The 20994-nt window shown below is 34.3% G+C and overlaps 2 protein-coding genes across 2 annotated transcripts in view; one reads left to right on the top strand and one right to left on the bottom strand.

Moving 5' to 3' along the window:
- The window catches only part of si:ch73-345f18.3, a 13449-nt gene extending 7080 nt beyond the window's left edge, over positions 1 to 6369 (bottom strand). The window contains exon 1 of the mRNA XM_073931364.1: positions 6087 to 6369. Within this exon, the coding sequence (XP_073787465.1) occupies positions 6087 to 6095 (9 nt within the window). The 5' untranslated portion in view covers positions 6096 to 6369. The remainder of the gene's footprint in view (positions 1 to 6086) is intronic.
- Positions 6370 to 6664: 295 nt separating this feature from the next.
- Positions 6665 to 20320, top strand: cdca7b (cell division cycle associated 7b). Its single transcript, XM_002665462.6, has 10 exons — positions 6665 to 6750; positions 8844 to 8933; positions 10834 to 10953; positions 12413 to 12772; positions 14136 to 14198; positions 14325 to 14495; positions 17511 to 17654; positions 17907 to 18056; positions 18725 to 18861; positions 20003 to 20320. Exons 1-10 carry the CDS (start codon positions 6721 to 6723, stop codon positions 20022 to 20024), a joined length of 1287 nt encoding a protein of 428 aa, XP_002665508.2. The 5' UTR covers positions 6665 to 6720; the 3' UTR covers positions 20025 to 20320.
- The last annotated feature ends 674 nt before the right edge of the window (positions 20321 to 20994 follow it).

Below are 20994 nucleotides of genomic sequence, written 5' to 3'. Positions count from 1 at the left end.
CCATTGATTCACTTTTAATGCGTTCTGCTTTATTTTCTCACTTAATTATTGTGGCATGCTTACTTTATTTGTATCTTTTAATATATTTTGTTGTTGACATTTTAAGCTGTCTCTGTACTTAATCACAATATTTTCAAACGATATTAAAATTATTTTAAATTGGGTTATAAAATACATCAAATATTTAATGTTATTTAATATTTTATTACATAAAAAGCCAATTTCAGTTGACATATTACATGTTTTTCAGCAAGTTTGACTACTTTTCAACAAGTTGTATTATTTAAAAACATAATAATAATAAATAAATAATAAAATGATAACAAATGACATGCTTAAGGTTAATATTATAATCATATATGCCATTTTAGTTCACATTTCAATTTAAATCTGGATGCTTTTTTTAGCATTTTTATTCAGAACTATTATATTATTAACAATTGACCTAATTGTAAATTTAAATACTTTAGATGCTATTTATTTAGTGTTTGAATATAAGACATGCAGGTGTAAATTTCAGGCTGCAGCATTTTCTGTTCAGCATTTTAACATAAAAAAAATAGTTTATATAACACTTTAAAGTAAAGGTCCAATGATGTAAGTTGTGTTTACTAAAATGGATAAAGAAAGGACAATCAGAGTTCAAGTTTTACTAATGTGTTAATAAAGTTGAAAGCTGTGCTTGCTATTAATAAACCGTAAATAAACAATAACCATCAATGACTGACATTGTTTTCATTAATGATCAAAGAGGAATAAATATGTTGATTGTTCATGTTAGGTAAACATTATTGGCTATTTTTAAGTATGACCAAACATTCTAATATTCTACTAAACAAATAAACTAAATACTGTAAAATATAAAGTATTATTTCAACCCAATTTTGAGCAAAATATGGACAAAACCAACCGCTGGGTTCATTTTTGTAATTAAAATTAAGCTGCTCAGTTTTTAAAGAGAAACTGGGGTTGTTTATTATTCATTTACTTCATTTTGGGAATCTAACCATTCAGAAGAGTCAACACCTGTATGTTTTTTTTAATAAAGCCATAAGTCATTTTGAATTGGGTTATAAAATACACCAAATATTAATGATATTTAATATTTCATTACATAAAAAGCCAATTTCAGTTGACATATTTAATGTTTTTCAGCATTTTAATTTAGAAAGGAAGTTTCATTATTTATAATAGTAATAATAGTAATAATAATAATAATAATAGACCTAGTAACATTTTATACTTATATATTATGAAATGACATTCACTTCATGTTTTTAGCGTTTTATTTAGAAAAATAGTTTTTTAACATTTAAAGGTTATGCTCCATTAATATAATTATATATATAATATATATGTATATATATATATATATATATATATATATATATATATATATATATATATATATATATATATATATACACTCTCTTTTTTTACTATTACTATTATTTTTTGTTTATTTTTTTGTTCCCACTGGTTATATGTTCCTAAAAAATCTATAAAAACTATAAATAAATACACAAAATCAAAATTAAGCTTGTTATTATGCACAGTGAATTAACAATAACTTTCAACGAATTGTTTTCATTATGGATTAAAGACAAATAAATTATATACTAGCTATTAATGGAGTAGCATATTATTTTAAAGTGTTATCAAATATTTTGATATATATTCTAAAGGTTGCTGGGTCATGTCAACCTAAATCTGAGCAAAGTATGGACAAAGCCAACCACTTTTTCTGTAATTAAAATGATAGCACCACATTTAAACCAATATAGTGTGTGCACTGCATGTGCAATTGACTAATAATCTAACTAATAAAAAAGTGTTGCATGCAGAACTGTTGCAAACAATTTATTTGTGTTGAATTTAAACAAAATAATACAAAACGTTAAAACAAAACGTTAATAACGTTCAAATTTATTTGTTTGTTTAAATTCAACACAAATAAATAGTTTACAACCACTTAACGTACAAAAATTTAGTAAATCCAAGGAATCATCTTTGAATAATTTTTAGTTCCACACAATTATTTTTTGTTGGGACAACATGAACAAATTAAGTTGACATTCATTTTTACAAATTTAAGTGGACCAAACACAACAATTAGTCAAAGTTTAATATGTTTATATATTTATATATTTAATATATTTTTGAGTTTTATTTCAGCTGACATTATTAATGATAAATATTTTTCTCCATGTTTGCTGAAGCCCCCTGTCCCCCGTTTGAGAACCACCATGTCTTCTGACAGCCGATTTTGTGCCACAGCCACTGGTTTGTCTTTGACTTTGAGTGCCAAGTGCTTGAAAACACAAAAGAAAGCAGCTAAACAAAGCTTAACCAGCTGTTGGTAATTTGCCTTCTTTATGCGCCGCTACCTGCTGTGAAATGGCGCGCTGCGCGGGTGTTTCGCGCGCTCTGTGATTTCCCGCGCACATCTCGCCGGTACCGTATCATTTCGCTGTCATTCGCGCGCCCGTTCGCTGAGCGCATAAGTGAAGGTTTGCGGAATAACGCAGTATTGATGGGGGACGAGTCCGGATGCAGGTGTTTGTGCTGACAAACGAGAAAAAGCGCTTCACTAGATACTAATTGAGCAGAAAACATGGGCAGAGAAGAATGAGACGCGCATTATCTGACTGTGGGCGAAGAGACGCGCATCCAGCCGGAGAAATCAGGCGTCAAACACCACAATAAACCACATCAGGAGACTTTAATAAACTCTTTACTGCATCCTGCTCACAAACAGTTCTTTACAAACTACTTTAAAAATGGAGTAAACCTGTTGCCTTTACAGCTGATTAGTTGGTTTTACTTAAAAAACAATTGAGTAAACCCGTTGCTTTTAAAATTATAGATTTTTTAAAAAGCCACATTTTGATTACACTTAAAACTGACTGATTAGTTGATTTAGATAAAACATTAGTAAACCCATTGCTTTAAAAGTTATTAGATTTTACTTTAACCCATTTCTTTTTAAAGCGATTAGTTGACTTTACGTTAAAAAGCAAGTAAACATGTTACTTGTGAAGCGATAGTTGACTTAAAATGTGAGTAAACACTTTTTTTTATTGATTAGTTGACTTTACATTTAGAAAATTGAATAAACTCGTTGCTTTAAAATCTATAGTTGACTTAAAAAGTGAGTAAACCCATTTCTTTTACAGCGATTAGTTGATTTTACATTAAAACATTTTGTAAACTCGTTGCTTTAAAAGCGATAGTTAACTTAAGTGAGTAAACCCATTGCTTTTAAAGAAATTAGATTTTACTTTAATCCATTGTTTTAAAACCATTAGTTGACTTTACAAAAACATGTTAGTAAATTCGTTGTTTTCAAAGCGATAGTAGACTTAAAAAGTGAGTAAATCAGTTGCTTTTAAAGAGATTACTTGACTTAAAATGCGAGTAAACCCATTTTCAAAATTGATTAGTTGACTTTACGTTAAAAAGTGAGTGAACTCGCTGATTTAAAAGCGAGAGTTGACTTATAGTAAATCCATTGCTTTTAAAGCGATTAGTTGACTTTACTTTAAAAAAGTGAGTAAACTCGCTGATTTAAAAGCGAGAGTTGACTTAAGTGAGTAAACCCACTGCTTTTAAAGCGATTAGTTGACTTTACGTTAAAAAATGAGTAAACTTCCTGATTAAAAGCGAGAGTTGACTTTACATTAAAAAGTGAGTAAACTTCCTGATTTAAAAGCGAGAATTGACTTAAGTGAGTAACCCATTGCTTTTAAAGCGATTAGTTGACTTTACGTTAAAAAAGTGAGTAAACTCGCTGATTTAAAAGCGATAGTTGACTTAAGTGAGTAAACCCATTGCTTTTAAAGCGATTAGTTGACTTTACGTTAAAAAAGTGAGTAAACTCGCTGATTTTAAAGCGAGAGTTGACTTAAGTGAGTAAACCAATTGCTTTTCAAGCGATTAGTTGACTTTACGTTAAAAAAGTGAGTAAAATCGCTGATTTTAAAGCGAGAATTGACTTAAGTGAGTAAACCCATTGCTTTTCAAGCGATTAGTTGACTTATTTGTAAAAAAAAGTGAGTAAACTCGCTGATTTTAAAGCGAGAATTGACTTAAGTGAGTAAACCCATTGCTTTTCAAGCGATTAGTTGACTTATTTGTTAAAAAAGTGAGTAAAATCGCTGATTTAAAAGCGAGAGTTGACTTAAGTGAGTAAACCCATTGCTTTTAAAGCGATTAGTTGACTTATTTGTTAAAAAAGTGAGTAAATTCGCTGATTTAAAAGCGAGAGTTGACTTAAGTGAGTAAACCCATTGCTTTTAAAGCGATTAGTTGACTTATTTGTTAAAAAAGTGAGTAAATTCGCTGATTTAAAAGCGATAGTTAACTTAAGTGAGTAAACCCATTGCTTTTAAAGAAATTAGATTTTACCTTAATCCGTTGTTTTAAAGCCATTAGTTGACTTTACAAAAAAAGTTAGTAAATTCGTTGTTTTCAAAGCGATAGTAGACTTAAAAAGTGAGTAAATCAGTTGCTTTTAAAGCGATTACTTGACTAAAAATGCGAGTAAACCCATTTTCAAAATTGATTAGTTGACTTTACGTTAAAAAGTGAGTAAACTCGCTGATTTAAAAGTGAGAGTTGGCTTAAGTGAGTAAATCCATTGCTTTTAAAGCGATTAGTTGACTTTACTTTAAAAAAGTGAGTAAACTCGCTGATTTAAAAGTGAGAGTTGGCTTAAGTGAGTAAACCCATTGCTTTTAAAGCGATTAGTTGACTTCACGTTAAAAAAGTGAGTAAACTCGCTGATTTAAAAGCGAGAGTTGACTTAAAATGGGACTAAACCCATTTTTTAAAGCGATTAGTTGATTTTACATTAAACATTTTGTAAACTCATTGCTTTAAAAGTAATAGTTAACTTAAGTGAGTAATCACAATGCTTTTTAAAGTAATTAGATTTTACTTTAATCTATTTTTAAAGCGATTAGTTGACTTAACGTTAAAAAGCAAGTAACCATGTTGCGTGTAAAGCGATAGTTGACTTAAAATGTAAGTAAACCCATTTTTTTAATTGATTAGTTGACTTTACGTTAAAAAAAGTGAGTAAAATAGCTGATTTAAAAGCAGTAGTTGACTTAAAATGAATAAACCTATTGCTTTCAAAGTAATTCGATTTTACTTTGATCAATTGTTTTTATGATTAGTTGAATCTACATTAAAAAGTGAGTAAACTCGTTGCTTTAAAAATGATAGGTGACTTAGAAAGTGAGTAAACCCACTGCTTTTAAAGCGTTTAGTTGATTGTATTAAAACATTTTGTAAACCCATTGCTTTAAAAACGATAGTTCACTTAAAAAGTAAGTAAACCCATTGCTTTAAAGTAATTCTTTTACTTTAATCCATTGTTTTTAAAGTCATTATCTGACTTTACATTTAAAAAGTCAGTAAACATGTTGCTTGTAAAGTGATAGTTGACTTAAAATGTAAGTAAACCCATTTTTAAATTGATTAGTTGACTGTTCATTAAACTCGTTGCTTTAAAAGCGATAGTTCATTTAAAAAGTGAATAAACCCACTGCTTTTAAAGCGATTATTTGACTTTACCTTACAAAATTGAGTAAACTTATGCTTTAAAAATGATAGTTGACTTAAAAAGTGAGTAAACTGCTGAACTGCAGTTAAAGATTAAAAATGAAACACCCAAAAATGCATGGAACTCTGGAGGAAACGCTGGATAGCCCGGTCAAGCGACATTAATTGTATACCGAAACCTTTCGTTCTAAAAGTGCTTCCTTGGTCTTATCCATATTTCTTTGCACGTTAAACACACATCGGCCATAAGAGGAAATAAAAAAGACGCAACTGCATTATTTTTTTAACGCGTTAAATATTTCAAATTAATTGCATGCGTTAAAGAGCTAATTTTGACCGCCCTAATTTGGCATCAAGTATTTACCTGGAATGCTGGGTAATGCAGCTATAAACATCACTAATACTGACCCTTTTCATCCAGATATTATCAAGAATAAACATAAGACAATAAAAATATGTATAAGACAAAACCAAAATGTTGATAATAACATAAAACAATTCATTCATTTTCCTTCAGCTTGGTCCATTTATTAATCGGAGGTCGCCACAGCGGAATGAACCGCCAACTTATGCAAAATGTTACGCAGTGGATGCCCTTCCAGCTGCAACCCAACACTACTACAAGTATTATGGCTGCAGACTGCACCACTTTTTGTTACTATATGTTGTACTATATAGTTTGTCGTCTGCTGTTATCTAGTTATAAAGTGTGGTCTGTTTCCCAGTAGTTAAAAGTGCAGTAAACCAATAAAACTCGTATATTCAATCCCTCTACATGCAAGCAGTGAGTGAATGAATGACAGGCGACTGCATGAGGCATTTCCCGCGAAATTATTCCGGACTCTACCACTCAAATCTCTTTCGCAATCGCGGGGGGATGTGTTGAAATCAGCGCTTACACTATTTTTTATAAAGCTGACGATTATTATACTTCATTGCCTAGTTACATTCGTATATTTGAATATATATTGTCAACAAACATGTATTAAAAGTAATATTATATTTTCAGTGATGGAGTCGACGTTCAGTCACCCCTCCAGTGCACTTTCCTCGAGTCCTCTGTCCGCTCGTGTTGTTTTTTAAACCCTTTTCATTCATCACAGAGTTTCACCCACACACTGATAAGCACGAGAAATCACTTTATTTGCTAAAATGATCAAAACCCGCAGAGCATTATTGAAGGTAAGACCGTGAAATATTGCTTTTATTATTAAAAACCAGCGTGCAAATGTTAAAGGAGTTAGCGAGGACAACAAAAGTTACTGACTGCATGTTTTGCACACACACACACACACACACAGACACATGCAAAAAGTTAGCAGTGATCATCCTTATTAATATAAAATAAAATATAAATATTTATTGAGGCATACAGAATCTGACTATGTATAAATGCACAATAAATAATGATTTGATTGCTGTTTGTGTTCAAAAAGTAGTGTGTATTGTTGTCTATGAGCTGCATGCACTGATAACAAAAACACACCTTATAAAATAATGTAAATTATTTAAATTTAAATATTTAAAAAGCTGTTAATGAATATGAAACTTTTTGGGAATCTATTAAAGAATGTAGCTTGCATTGAAAAAAAAATATATTTAAAACAATTGTACAAGTAATTTCTGTTATTTAATATATGTCAGTGTATGTGTGTGTGTGTGTGTGTGTGTGTGTGTGTGTGTGTGTGTGTGTGTTTCCCAGTACTGGGAAAGAGCATCTGCTGCATAAAATATGCTGGATAAGTTGGTGGTTCATTCCACTGTGGCAAACTCTGATGAATAAAGGGACTATGCCGAAGGAAAATGAATGACAATCTGTCAATATATTACTTAGTTGTTAACTTATGATTAGGAACAGACAGAATCTGCGGACATTTTCTGCTATTTCTGCGCAGAATTTTGTAAAAAAATAAATAAAATTCTGCAGATTTATGTGAAATGATTTTGGGTGTTTCAAAACTTGGGTTTAACTAAAAACTTAATATGTTAAAAAAGAATATTTTTTTGCTTATTTAATGTTTACAATGCAAATGCTATTAGATCCTTTTATTTAGTAAGCAAAGCAAGTCTCTCACATAATATATCCACCATATATCTACTAGAACAGTATTACTTTACAAACTGTATTGTAAATAAATCAGAACGTTTTTGTATTAGTCAGTAATATTACTGAAATTAATTTAAAAACTGAATAAATATAAATTCACACACATTTACACAACTAAATAAATCAACTCAATAGGCTGAAAATCTGCAAATTTCTGCGTGCTCAGATTTCGTGTGGGCCTACTTATGATTAACAACTAGAACAAACAAAAACTAGACATAATAATACTACTAATATTAATCAGCAAAATTAACTATTATCATGTTTGTAGATTAGTAGAGTTTTAATATATATAATAATATTTTTAATAACAACCATTAATAGTTTTTCTTTAATAAAATAAGAAAGCTATTATTATTTACAATATATTGATATATTAGTAACAACGATTTATAGCATTTTAACTGGGTTTTAATAATAATGGGACCCAAATTATTTCAATGTTTTCAGTGTAATTATTATACAGTGAAGTTTCCTTTTTGACTGAATAATAATGTTGTTATTCGTTATAGGCAAGGCAAGTTTATTTCTATAGCACATTTCATACACAATGGTCATTTAAAGTGCTTTACATAAACAGGAATAACAGAAATAAGAAAATAAAAGTGATTAAAACTAATTAAAACGAGTTAAAACGGGTTATAAAAGAATGAAAAAGAAAATAATAGTGTTGTTTTTATATAATATTAAGCAGTATTTATAATCAAATATAATCTTATCCTTATTAATTTAAGGATAACTTATTAATGTTTACAATATTTTAATATATTACTAACAATAATATCTTTCATTTTGATTGATCATTAATAATAATTATAATTGTGAAAATAAAACTGTAGCTCTCCTTACTCTGACAGATTAACAACAACATTAAATGTGTATTATTATATATTTTAATTTCCCCCACAAGTCCAAATACATGTGGTATAGGTGAATTGGATAGGCTAAATTGCCTTTAGTGAGGGTGTGGATGGGTTGCAGGGCATCCGCTGCATAAAACATATGCTGGATTAGTCGGTGGTTCATTCCACTGTGGCGACCCCGGATAAATAAAGGGACTAAGCCGAAAAGAAAATGAATGAATGATACATTTTCATTCAGTAAATAATATGTTCACTCATCTATTAATTTTCATTAAAGCTTCTTCTGCCATTTCTTTTTGTTTCAGACGAAGCAGCAGGATGTGACTGACCAATCAGAGGACAGCATTAAGGCCATCCAGTCAATGAGATCCTGGAAACCCGTTGTCGTCTGCAGAGTAAGAACAAAATGCAGAGTTTTCTTTACTTTTATGAATATGCTTAACTAACATTTGTGTAAAACATATGCTGGAATAGTTGGTGGTTCATTCCGCTGTGGCGACCCCTGAAATAGAGACTAAGGCCTCGTTTACACTAGTGCGTTTTAGTTTTAAAATGGCGTTTTAGATCAAAAACGATCCGCGTCCACACTATCATTTCACCCAGCGTTTCTGAACATATTTCGTCCACACTACACCACCAAAAACGTATATCACGTGACCATTCGCACACTCTGGGTATGCGTGTTCTAGTATAAACAGGATGCATGTGTCTCGCTCGGTATTTGTTTATTGTTAGTCAACAAACACCGGCTGAACAATGAACGTGATGGCAAAGAAAGCAAGAGAGGTATTTTTGTGGACAGACGACGAGGTCGAGGTGTTACTAAACGTAACAAATGAATAACTGCACAATGCCGCCTAAAACAGACAATAGTGCAAGCAGCGCTCCCATTTCTGTGTTCATGTTGTTGTTCACAGTGAAGGCTGGTCTGCTGTCTTCCGGTAGCATTAAAGTCATGTGTTATAGTCATGTGATAGGGGCTTGACGAATAAGGGAAGGATACGCAATGACACAAAAGCCCCAATCAGGTTCAATCAGCCCCGCCTCTGTTTTCAGATGTCTCCGTTTTCCATCATCCACACTGAGACGGAGCAGCAGCGTTTCAGAATGAAAACGGCCTCTCAAGTGTTTCCAAAACGCTCCGTTTTCGGCGCTCAAACTCCGGCGTAGTGTGGATGGAGGGCGTAGCCGTAGCAAAACTTATGCGTTTTCAAACTTAATCGCATTAGTGTAAACGGGGACTAAGGCCCAATCCCAGTTCTACCCCTCAGCCCTTCCCCTTACTTAGAAATTCACACACTCTAGGGACATGAGAGACTTGGGGTGCTTTCACACCTACACTTTTGTTTCAGAACCTGTCTCGTTTGCCCAGTTAGCGCGGTTCGTTTGGCATATGTGAAACCACCAATCGCTCTCTGATCCGCGCCAAGTCAATCGCTCCGAGATCGCCTGAATGAGGTGGTCTCGGCTCGACTGAAACGAACCCTGGAGCGGTTCGATTGCAGTGAGAAAGCAAACGATCCGAGCGCGGTTATATCACAGTGTTTTATGAATATGTAATAGGCTTACGGCTATATGAAGAGAGAATTACGAGTATGGCGGGAAGTTTTGCAAGTCTCCGGATGCCCGCAAACGAGTGATAATCTCGCGTCCCCTCCCCGCCCCTCAAATAGTCACGCCCCCTGCTCACCTCTCCCCACCGCATCTCTCCTCACTCTTCATACACGTCAAGCGCATCTTGTCAAACACCACCAAACCAGCACCTCTCCTGACAGCTGAGCGGGACGCTGCTAAATAAACCCTGACACTCTGACCAATGTGAGGAGAGTTTACTCGCACATGACTTGTTTTAGCTCTTTTGGTCCGATTAGAAACTTTGCAGTGTGAAAGCGAACCGCTCCAAGAGCAAAGGGCAACAATGTAACATTTGTAATCTGTTTCGGAACAACCGAATCGATTCACAGGTGTGAACGCACCCTTGTAAAGAATCTTGTAAAAAATTTCATAATAGGCCCTCTTTAAAGTCACAAAGGCTCTTTCTGCATATTCTCTTGTTCAAATAATGTAGGTAATTCACCAGACTGGTTGCTCTGATTTCAATATAACCCTCATTAATTAGCATTTCTGAGCTGGATCTAGACTTATAAATAGACTGTAGAAGACGCAAGGCCATGGCAGGTCTGTTTATCTCTTGTGATTTGGCAGCAGCAGCAGCAAAACAGCGCTATTAATAATTGAGCTGCTGTTCGCACAATCCAGGAATAATAATGTGTTCTGCCACTCTCTCTGTGGCAGGACGTTTGCTTGAAGTCCAAAAGCATGAGCGATGAGCTGGCCAAGATCTTCATGGACAGCGACAACGAGGAGGAATTCCAGGGTTTCTCCGGGGATGAGGAGGACTGGAAAAAACCTGTGGTATGTTCGAGCGCTTCATATTAATGTCACGCATTACAGTTGAAGTCAGAATTATTCGCCCTGCTTTAATTTATTTTTTATTTTTTAAATACACTCACCGGCCACTTTATTAGGTACACCTGTCTAACTGCTCATTAATGCAAATGCCTAATCAGCCAATCACATGGCAGCAACTCAATGCATTTAGGCATGTAGACATGGTCAAGGTGATCTGCTGCAGTTCAAAGCGAGCATCAGAATGGGGAAGAAAGGGGGTTTAAAGTGACTTTGAACGTGGCATGGTTGTTGCTGCCAGACGAGCTGCTCTGGGTATTTTAGAAACTGCTGATCTACTGGGATTTTCACACACAACAATTTCTAGGGTTTACAGAGAATGCTCCGACAAAGAGAAAATATCCAGTGAGCGGCAGTTCTGCGGGCGCAAATGCCTTGATGCCAGAGGTCAGAGGAGAATGGCCAGACTGGTTCCAGCTGGCTCTTGTTTATTTTCTAGATATTTTCTTGGCACACTTTGGGCCCATTAATACCAATTGAGCATTATGTCAACGCCACAGCCTACCCGAGTATTGTTGCGGTCTAGGGCAAACCGCATAACGGATCCAACCCACCCTGGCCAAAGTTTGCACACGCGTATGCCTTCAGGCAGGCGTTACACAAGCCTGAGGAGCAAATCAATGCATTTTCCTCAGTGTTTATCCTGTCATTATAAGACTTTTGAATAATACTGTATCTTAAATACTATTGAATAGCTAGTATGTAATAATAAATCAATAAATAGTTAAATTAGCACAAAATATTATTATTATTACTATTATAACAAACTGTGCAATAGTTATTTGAGTATTAATTTATTCCCTTCTGTGTTTTTTTATTTTATTAATTTTTTTAATTGGGTTATATTTCATATAAATGTATTTTTAGATATTTATGAAATATAAAAGCTTATTTATTATGTTAGGTTTATACAGTTTGATGTTTTTATGCTTGTTTTGGGTCTGATGCGACGTAATTTTGTTCTGCATTACAATTTATTGTGATGTTTTGGACGACAAAAAGGAAACTGAACTGAAGGCAAAAGGCGGGTCCAACCCGGTACTAGTAAGGTGTACCTAATAAAGTGGCCGGTGAGTGTTTAGCTGAGCAAGACATTTTTCAGTTTTTCCTATATTTTTTCTTCTTGTGAAATTTGTATTTTTTTATTTCAGCTAGAATGAAAGCAGTTTTTTAGTGTCTTTAAAAATATCTAGTCAAATATTCTGTGCTGTCATCAAGGCAAAGAGAAAATAAATCAGTTATTAGAAATGAGTTATTAAAAGTATTATGTTTAGAAATGTGTTGTAAAAAATCTTTTCATTAAACAGAAATTGAGGAAAAAATATAGAGGAGGGCTAATAATTCTGACTTCAACTGCGTATTTAGTTTCTATAATTGAAATATGCTGTTTAATATTCACATGCAGAGTGGCCGGTCTGATGAAGACAGCGACGACAACGGTTTTTACTCTGATGGCGAGGAACCGGCGCCTAAAAGGAAGCGCAGCTCTGGACTTTGTGTTGCGTTCAATTTTCCTGCCAAACGAAGCCCCGCCCCTAAAAAGAACACCACCAAAAAATCTGCAAAAGTGGCTCCGCCCACCAGAAACAAGCCTATCAGAGGAAACAGGACGCAGCGTGAACCAGAAGGAAAAAAGGAGCCCGTTTTAAAAGAGAGCCAATCAAAAGCCTCTGATAACAGGAGCAGCGTGGAGAACCTGCTGACCGATGAGGAGATGCAAATACTGAGCAAAAGAGCCAAAAACATTGAAGAAAATAAAGCTATGGTATTATTTAGTTTTAAAGTATATTGTTTTAAAACATTAAAAAGCTGTAATTTCTAGGGCTGCACAATATATGTCGTTTGTAATCATTATAGTTGGCCAGGTACAATGAGGGAGTCACTTCAGTTTAACCATAAAAAAGTACGTTTGTCAGTTGCGTGTTGTTTTTAAAGCTGCGGTCACACTGGGCTTTTCCTCCCATAGACCTCCATTCATACGCACGCGAATGCGTCAGACCGGAAACGCAGGGTCGTGCGTTTAGTTTCGCAGGTTGCTGCGGTGCAAAGTTCAAGCTTGGTGAACTCTGACCTGCGAAATTGCATCACTAGACTGCGTGAGACCAATCGAGGATCAAAACATGACCTCTCTGGACAGAAATTTAAAACATGGAGCAATCGCTCGCTTTTTTAATGTCTCATCATCTTGTTTAATTCCGCCCCTTTTCGCAGCTCCGCACGACAGAATTTCGCACGCACAAACTCTAGTGACCATAGCTTAAGGCCTGTGACTGTGTAAGCATGTTAAGTCAGTTCAAAGCATTTGGGCTCAAGAAATTATTGCATTTTGTAGCTTTAACAAAAATATATTTCATTTAATTATGTATACAATGAAGACTATGCAACTTTATTATTAGATTTCTTTTATTTCTGTATCTGAATGCTGTTCGACTCCTTTAATATCTTTGCTCTGATGTATTTAGCTATGTTGGTAATTAGTATGTGCAGATGCAATCCTTCACAAACTTCTATATAGATGTATTAATTATTTCAAAACAGCTATTAAAGTTATTCGGCAAGATATCGCAATATAAAAATTGCAGAGAATAAAAATATTGCAATGTAGATTTTTTTTCCAATATTGTGCTGTTCTAGTAATTACATACACATTTGTAATTTAAAGTTTAAAAATCTTTAAGATGTAAATAGCAAAGTGTTTTTAATATTTTATTGGTCACACTTTACAATAAGGTTCATTAGTTAATGTTACTTAATGCATTTATTAACATGAACAAACAATGAACAACACATTTACTACTGTATTTGATCATGTTAGTTAACGTTGTTCAGTTTGTTCAGTTGTTCATGTTGACTCACAGTGCATTAACTAATGTTAAGTTTGGATGTTAAAAATGCATTAGTAAATGCTCAATTATGATTGATAAATGCTGTACAAGTGTTGTTCATGATTAGTAAATGCATTAACTAATGAACCTTATTGTAAAGTGTTACCATTTTGATATATTCATAGTGGTGATGCACACTGGTTTGGTTATATCTGCAACGTTTTGTTCTCATTTTAAAGGCGTTATTCTTTACTCCATTTATTGGCAACATTCTGATTTTCTTTTAACACTGTTTTCTTGCAGCTTGCAAAACTTTTTGCAGATTTGAGCTCTTTGCCTGAACTTCCTTCAAAAACGACACCTACAGTAAGATCCCACCCGCACCGAACACCTACATAGAGCACAGAATACACTCAACAATCCGCTTTCTTTTTATTTAACCACCAAAATTTGTATTTATCGCTGTGTGTTTTTCCTCAATGCAATAAACAGAAGAAAAGGAAGTATTCCACCCCAAAACGGCAACTTTCAGAGGTTCAGAGCGAGAGGCGAAACCCAGGTCGCAAAGCGAGACCCCCGGAGCACTTTGGTGTAGAAATAGAGGAGAAACCGGCTCCTCGGAGGAGAGAGAGCGGAGAGATCGACATCAACCGCCTGATGGAGGCAAGAAAAACACACCAAAACATAATCCTAACAATATTTTATATCACAGTGGAATATTTTAGAATAATTTGGTTATTATTTGAATTCAAATGAGCTATTGTTTCCCACTAAAAATTTTTTTATTCATTTACTCAACCAAGATATCAACCTAGGTGTCCTTTTGTTTAGTGCAGGGCTGTCCAAGCTCGGTCCTGGAGGGCCGGTGTCCTGGAGAGTTTAGCTCCAACCCCAATCAAACACACCTGAACCAGCTAATCAAGCGCTTACTAGATATGCTAAAAACTTCCTGGCAGGTGTGTTGAAGCAAGATGGATGGAGCTGAACTCAGCAGGACAACGGCCCTCCAGTTTGGACACCCCTGGTTCAGTAGAACAAGTTTTTCATCTGAAACTGTGGTTTTTAGTGATTTCAAATAATGTGTCAACAACTACTGTCACTTTGAGAGCCAAAAAATACATAATACATAAAAAACCCATAAAATATTAGGGGTGTGACGATAGTCATGGTTCGGTATTTACCTTGGTTTTGGTGTCACGGCTCGACATGGGTTGGGTTTGGTGCAATAAATCCTCAGTGCATGAAAAACATAAACAAATAAAATAAAACTTCAATAGGGCTGTGCGATTTGGGGAAAATACCTAATTGTGATATATATTTTTTTAATTATTATTATTTTTATTTTTAATTTTTTACATATTGCGATTTTGCGATTTTATTCAAGATAAAGATTCAGCTCAATAATCTGTAAGCCGTGGCAACAATTTTGCAACAGCTCTTAAAAATGGCCTGTTTTTGTTTGTTGTCTGTGACATTGAAACCAAAATATTCCCATATTACAATAGCTGCACACGTCATAATCCCACTTGTCAGTGCTTTTCCTGTTTGTTTTTTTTATTGTGGACATAGCTTGGTTGCGCAATTCTGATTGGGCAGAACGAAAGTGTGCTCACTCAATTGGCTAGTACTGCTGCATTCACACCGGATGCAGATCGCATGTCAAGCGCGAGTGTTTAACATGTTAAGTCAATGCAAAGGCGCGAATAGACATCCTGCGGTGCGATACACACGAATGACGTGGTACGAAAGACGCACATTGCATGATAGGCACGGTGCGCGATAGTCGTGAATGGCGCAGCGCAAATTGCTCGAGTTTGAAAATCTGAACTTCGTCTATTCTGAAGTAAATTTGACGTGCGAATGAAGTGAGTAAACTCAAATGTTCACGCGGCTATTTATGAGCGAATTATCCGCCTTCCACGTCTAGTGTGAACACAGCATAAGACTGTTACACACAGCCGGCAGTCACGCATCTGCTCTGTGCGGAGTAAATTAAATAATACATTTCATATTGCAGCCTCTTGCAATTAACTAATCACAATGTTTCAAATTGCAATTCAATTTCGATTATTCGCACCGCCCTAAACTCCAATTTCAAGCTTCAAATATTTAATTAAATTCTAGGATATAAGCTCAAAGTTTTAAAGTTTGTGTCTCATAATTCAGATTTTCATTCTTAGTACAGTGGCAGTCAGAATTATTAGCACTCTGTATATTTTTCTCCCCAGTTTCTCTTTAAATGGAAAGGAGGTTTCTCAGCATGATCGCTTTAATAACTCCTTTCTAACAACTGATTTCTTTTTGCCATGATGACAGCAGAGAATATTGGACTATATTTTTTAACATTCTAATATTCAACTTAAGTGATAATTAAAGGCTTAACAGGGTCAATTAGGTTAAAGTTAGGGTAATTAGGCAAGTTATTGTATAGACCTTTTTCTTGGAACGCAAAATTACCCATGATGCTTTGCGTGTATGCGCAAGGAGAATGCGAAGAACTTCCGGTCGGCAGCTGATGTGTGTAAACAGTCACATTTGGACAGCTTTGAAACGATAGTTTTAATCTATTTTACCTGCTTTTATCCTCTTTGAACTAATACTGTTGTCCATCAGCAGCATCTCCTGGACTGATCATTTAAAGAAATGCGATCTAATAGGATGGAAAACAGCTGCTGTGAGGCGTTTTCCCCTCGTTGTCAGACGGCATCTTCTGCAGTTTAAATGAAGCCTCGTCATCGCTAAAGTCAACATTTTCTCTTTATTTCAAATATATAACCAGCCCAAACAAATGTAGTTCACCAAAATGTTTGACACACACACGTAGCCTGTACTGTGCCACTGACACACTGATTTAATAACTGTGACAAAGTGAAAATATAGGCTAGTGTCATTTCCAAATGACAGAAAAACACAAACCGTGGTGAAAACAACACACGAAATAAAACACAAATGGCTCGCGATTAGAATGAACAGCAAATCAGCCAGCAGAGGATCAATAACAGACTTTTATTGCTCATTTTTAAGTTAAGTTTCATGCCAGTACTCTGGTTTGCTCTCTCTCCCTCCCTCTCTCTCTCTCTCTCTCTGTGTGTGTGTTAAAGAGCCGCTGAGCTAACAGCTGACAGGACGGGAACGCACACACACACAGTATTTCTGACAGCAGACACGTGAACTAGGAGAACGTTTTTCTTGTATTTCTGACGCGCTTGAACCACATGTGACAGATTATAACGGCTTTAACAGACACATTTCTAAGTTTTGTGTCACAAAAACACTCTGTTATCCATTAAAAACGTTATTGAAACCCATTTTCGGAGCGCAAATTACCAGTTGTACACGCTGTAGACGGAAGTTTTTAGCATTCTACCGGAAGACGCTGGTCGCTATGGCGCCCTCCATGCAGCAGCCATGAAAAAGGTCTATAATGATGGTTTGTTCTGTCGACAATCCTAATAAAATATTGATTAAGAAGGCTAATAATTTTGCCCTTAAAATGGTCTTTAAAAAATGTAAAACTTCTTTCATTCTAGTCAAAATAAAACAAAGAAGACTTTCTCCAGAAGAAAAAATATTATAGCAAATACTGTATGAAATTTCTTGCTCTGTTAAACATCAATTTTTTTTTTAAAGAAAGACAAAGAGTCACAGGAGAGCTGATAATTCTGACTTCAATTGCAGGTTAAAGAGGGTTACGGAGACGCTCGTCCCAAACAGAGGAAGCGTCGCTCTCGTGAGTCCATTCGTATGCCGGAGGACATCACAGAGGAAGAGCTCCTAAACGTCGCCGATCGTGCCAAAGACAAGATCCTGGATAAAGAGAATGTGAGTATCGCTGCTGCGCTGTCCATATTTCTGTATTTTACCTTGTGTATCATTTATTGCTGTTAATGACTTTTAATTGTCAGGTAATTATTTTTATAATTATAGAAAAGTGGCATTTACAAAATGTGGTATTTTGCCATGACATAACCAGAGAAGCTGAGATGACAAACTCAATTCTCTCTGTCCCTGTGCTGTTTATTTGTCGCTTCGCCTGTGTTTTCTGCTGTATTGATGCGTGTGTTATGGTTTCAGGGCAGCACGTGTCATCAGTGTCGTCAGAAAACCCTCGACACAAAGACTGAATGCAGAGGCCTGTTCTGTGGGGGGGTCAAAGGTCAGTTTTGTGGCCCCTGTTTACGCAACCGATATGGGGAAGATGTTCGAGAGGCACTGCTGGATCCTGTGAGTAAGCCTGTTGAGATTTACTAATTGTGGGTCTGCCAGTATACATCGCCAAATTATCGTTATCGCAATAATAGTATATGCAGTACACATATTGCAGATGTGTTATGAATTGCATTTATTTTATTGTAGTTTTTTTTTTATTTGACCAATCAGATGGGGCCTTGCTCTGCTTTGCCGTTGTTTTTAGGTCAGTTTGTTGTGGTTGTTTCTAATCAATAACAATATTGCATATTTTTCATGTATCGTGCAGCACTAGTTATTAAATCTGAGGCCATTTTCGATAAATGCGATTGCTGCAATTCCATAAACAGCCACAAGGGGAGACATTCAAATCCGAGAGTGAAAGACAGCATGTAAACTGTGTTTGTACGGCAGATCTATTAATAACTTGTTTAAAAACGTCAAACACCAGCAATGCCAACATCTCGTTGCAGAGAAAGATAATGTCGTTTTTCAGAAGCAGATCTTCATAACGTGTTTGTTTTTTAAATGTGTGTGTGTGTTACATACCATTTTGTATTTTGGTCAGTTAGTTGTGGTTGTTTCTAACATTTACTGAATGTAAAAATGTTTAGATTAAAAAAAAAAACAATATCCCTATTAATTCATTGTGTCACTGTATTTCTAACTGGCCACAATAATATGTGTGCGTGTTTGTGCTGCAGTCGTGGGAGTGCCCCATCTGCCGTGGAGTGTGTAACTGCAGTCTGTGCAGGAAGCGTGACGGACGCTGTGCAACAGGAGCTCTGACCAGACTAGCTAAATTCTACGGACACGACAACGTCAAGGAGTACCTGGAGAGGTAAAACACTTTCACTTTTACTGGGAGTCAACTTTTTACCATCAAATAAAATGTTTTACTGTCAAAGTTATTTATTTATATATATAAATATATATATATATATATTTACACTAATATGAATATATTATTTTCTAAAATAATATAAAATATTCTTAGGAATTATATATATATGAATATATTATTTTAGAAAATAATATAAAATATTCTTAGGAATTATATATATAATTCCTAAGAATATTTTATATTATTTTAGAAAATAATATATTCATTTTAGTGCTACAACACACACATAAAAACTAAATTATGCATATTTTGTAACATAGATATTTAAATTCATATATAAATTGTTACAGGTTCATATATATTTTATATCTAAATATAAATAAACATTTTCTCAAATATATGCATGCATGTGTGTATTTTATTTATTATATACAAACACACACACATACATACACATAGACATGCATTTTATTTATTATATATAAACACACCGCGCACGCACACACACACACACACACACACACACACACACACACACACACACACACACACACACACACACACACACACACACACACACACACACACACACACACACATTTTAAGTCAAAACAAACTTTTCATTTAGATGTGATTGATCGGGATAAATTTTTGCCCAGCAATAAATTATATATAAACAAATATATTCATATATTCGATTTATGATTTTTAAAACACATTCAGCTTTTAATCAACCTAAAAACACCTCAAAACCAATATTTAACATTTTCTGATCAGCTTAATCATCCTACAAACACTGGATGAGATATTTTTAGCTATTTTAAAAATGTTTCTTGAGCAATTTAGCTTCCTTCAGCTCACAAATTGCCTTCATAATATTTTGTAATTACATTTAATCAGCTTAGATGAATCATGAACCTAAATATTTACTGGAATTATTAACTTTTTGTATTTTTAACACACTACTTTTTTATACATAAATTTACACATTTAGAAATTCTCATATTTACTCTTTTTTTTCATCAACTTAAGCCATATTCAGGACCCTCATAATAAGCTCTTATTTAAAATGTTCTGATTAATATTCATCAACATTATTAAATATGGTTTTGATGCGGGTTGTGTTTTTGTGTTCAAGTCTTCAGAAGGACATCGAGTGAAGACGATCTGGAGGAGACGCAGCTTTCCTGACACTTAGCATGAAAACGCTGAATGTTTGACAGTGTTCAGCACAGATATGCAAATCAGGCCTTTCTTTTCTACTTCATGATGTTCTGCTGAGTTTCTACTGATTCCTTTTATTTCTGTTTTAATCAGTCGTACTGTTCTTCTGCAAGCGAAGCGCAGAGATATCATGAAAGCGCAACAGTTGTTCCTCATTTGCACAACTCATGTTTATCTCTTTAAAAGCATGTTATTGGAAAGTAGATTTAATAAAGATCCTTTTATCTCTCAATTTGATGTGTTCATAACAAATTTGTCTTGTTTATTCAAATAAAACATTTAAGATTGTGGCACGAATTATATGATATTTACTGTTTTTCAATCCCTTGTTTTAGAATACATGATGAGTATTAACTAAATTTGAAAAAAAAGGACACAAAGTAAGACTAAAAATGCAATATTCAAGTGCTGATTATGCAAGTTTTCAACTAAAACCTTAAAACTTTGTGCTTTGGTTGTTCTTTTACAGGACAGTGGGAATTTGGGGCCTACGAATGCACGTTTATTTATTTATTTTGACGTTTTTGATAATGCCTGACCTGGATTTTTATTGATTTCTTTTTTTCAAGCTTTCTAAAAACGTAATCCTTTTTTTTATTTTAGCACACTGTTGTCAATTATACATAATATTAGTTCATGTAGGCTTATTTATTATAGTTAAAGTAAATTATAATTATAAATAATAGTTATAGTTAATGTATACTTATCCAAAACCATCTCATCCAAAACCTTTCTATAACATTTAATAAATGTTCACTTAAAATTAATGACAAATCAATATTAAGGGGGGTTACAGATAAACAGCCTAAGATATTTCCCTCCATTTAATAAAAACTATTAAATAATAAATATAATTATAATAATTAAATTCCCACAAAAATGTTTGCAACTTCACAGATTTAATAT

Source organism: Danio rerio, chromosome 19, assembly GCF_049306965.1.
Source record: "Danio rerio strain Tuebingen ecotype United States chromosome 19, GRCz12tu, whole genome shotgun sequence".
NCBI lineage: Eukaryota > Metazoa > Chordata > Actinopteri > Cypriniformes > Danionidae > Danio > Danio rerio.
Note: the sequence above shows the minus strand (reverse complement) of the source record. Positions and strands in the feature narration are given on the sequence as shown.

Coding starts and splice junctions, on each gene's coding strand:
- cdca7b (XM_002665462.6), top strand. CDS start 6,721: ATGATCAAAACCCGCAGAGCATTATTGAAG. Junction 14,496..17,510: donor ACATCAACCGCCTGATGGAG/GCAAGAAAAACA, acceptor CTTCAATTGCAG/GTTAAAGAGGGTTACGGAGA. Junction 18,862..20,002: donor GTCAAGGAGTACCTGGAGAG/GTAAAACACTTT, acceptor TTTGTGTTCAAG/TCTTCAGAAGGACATCGAGT.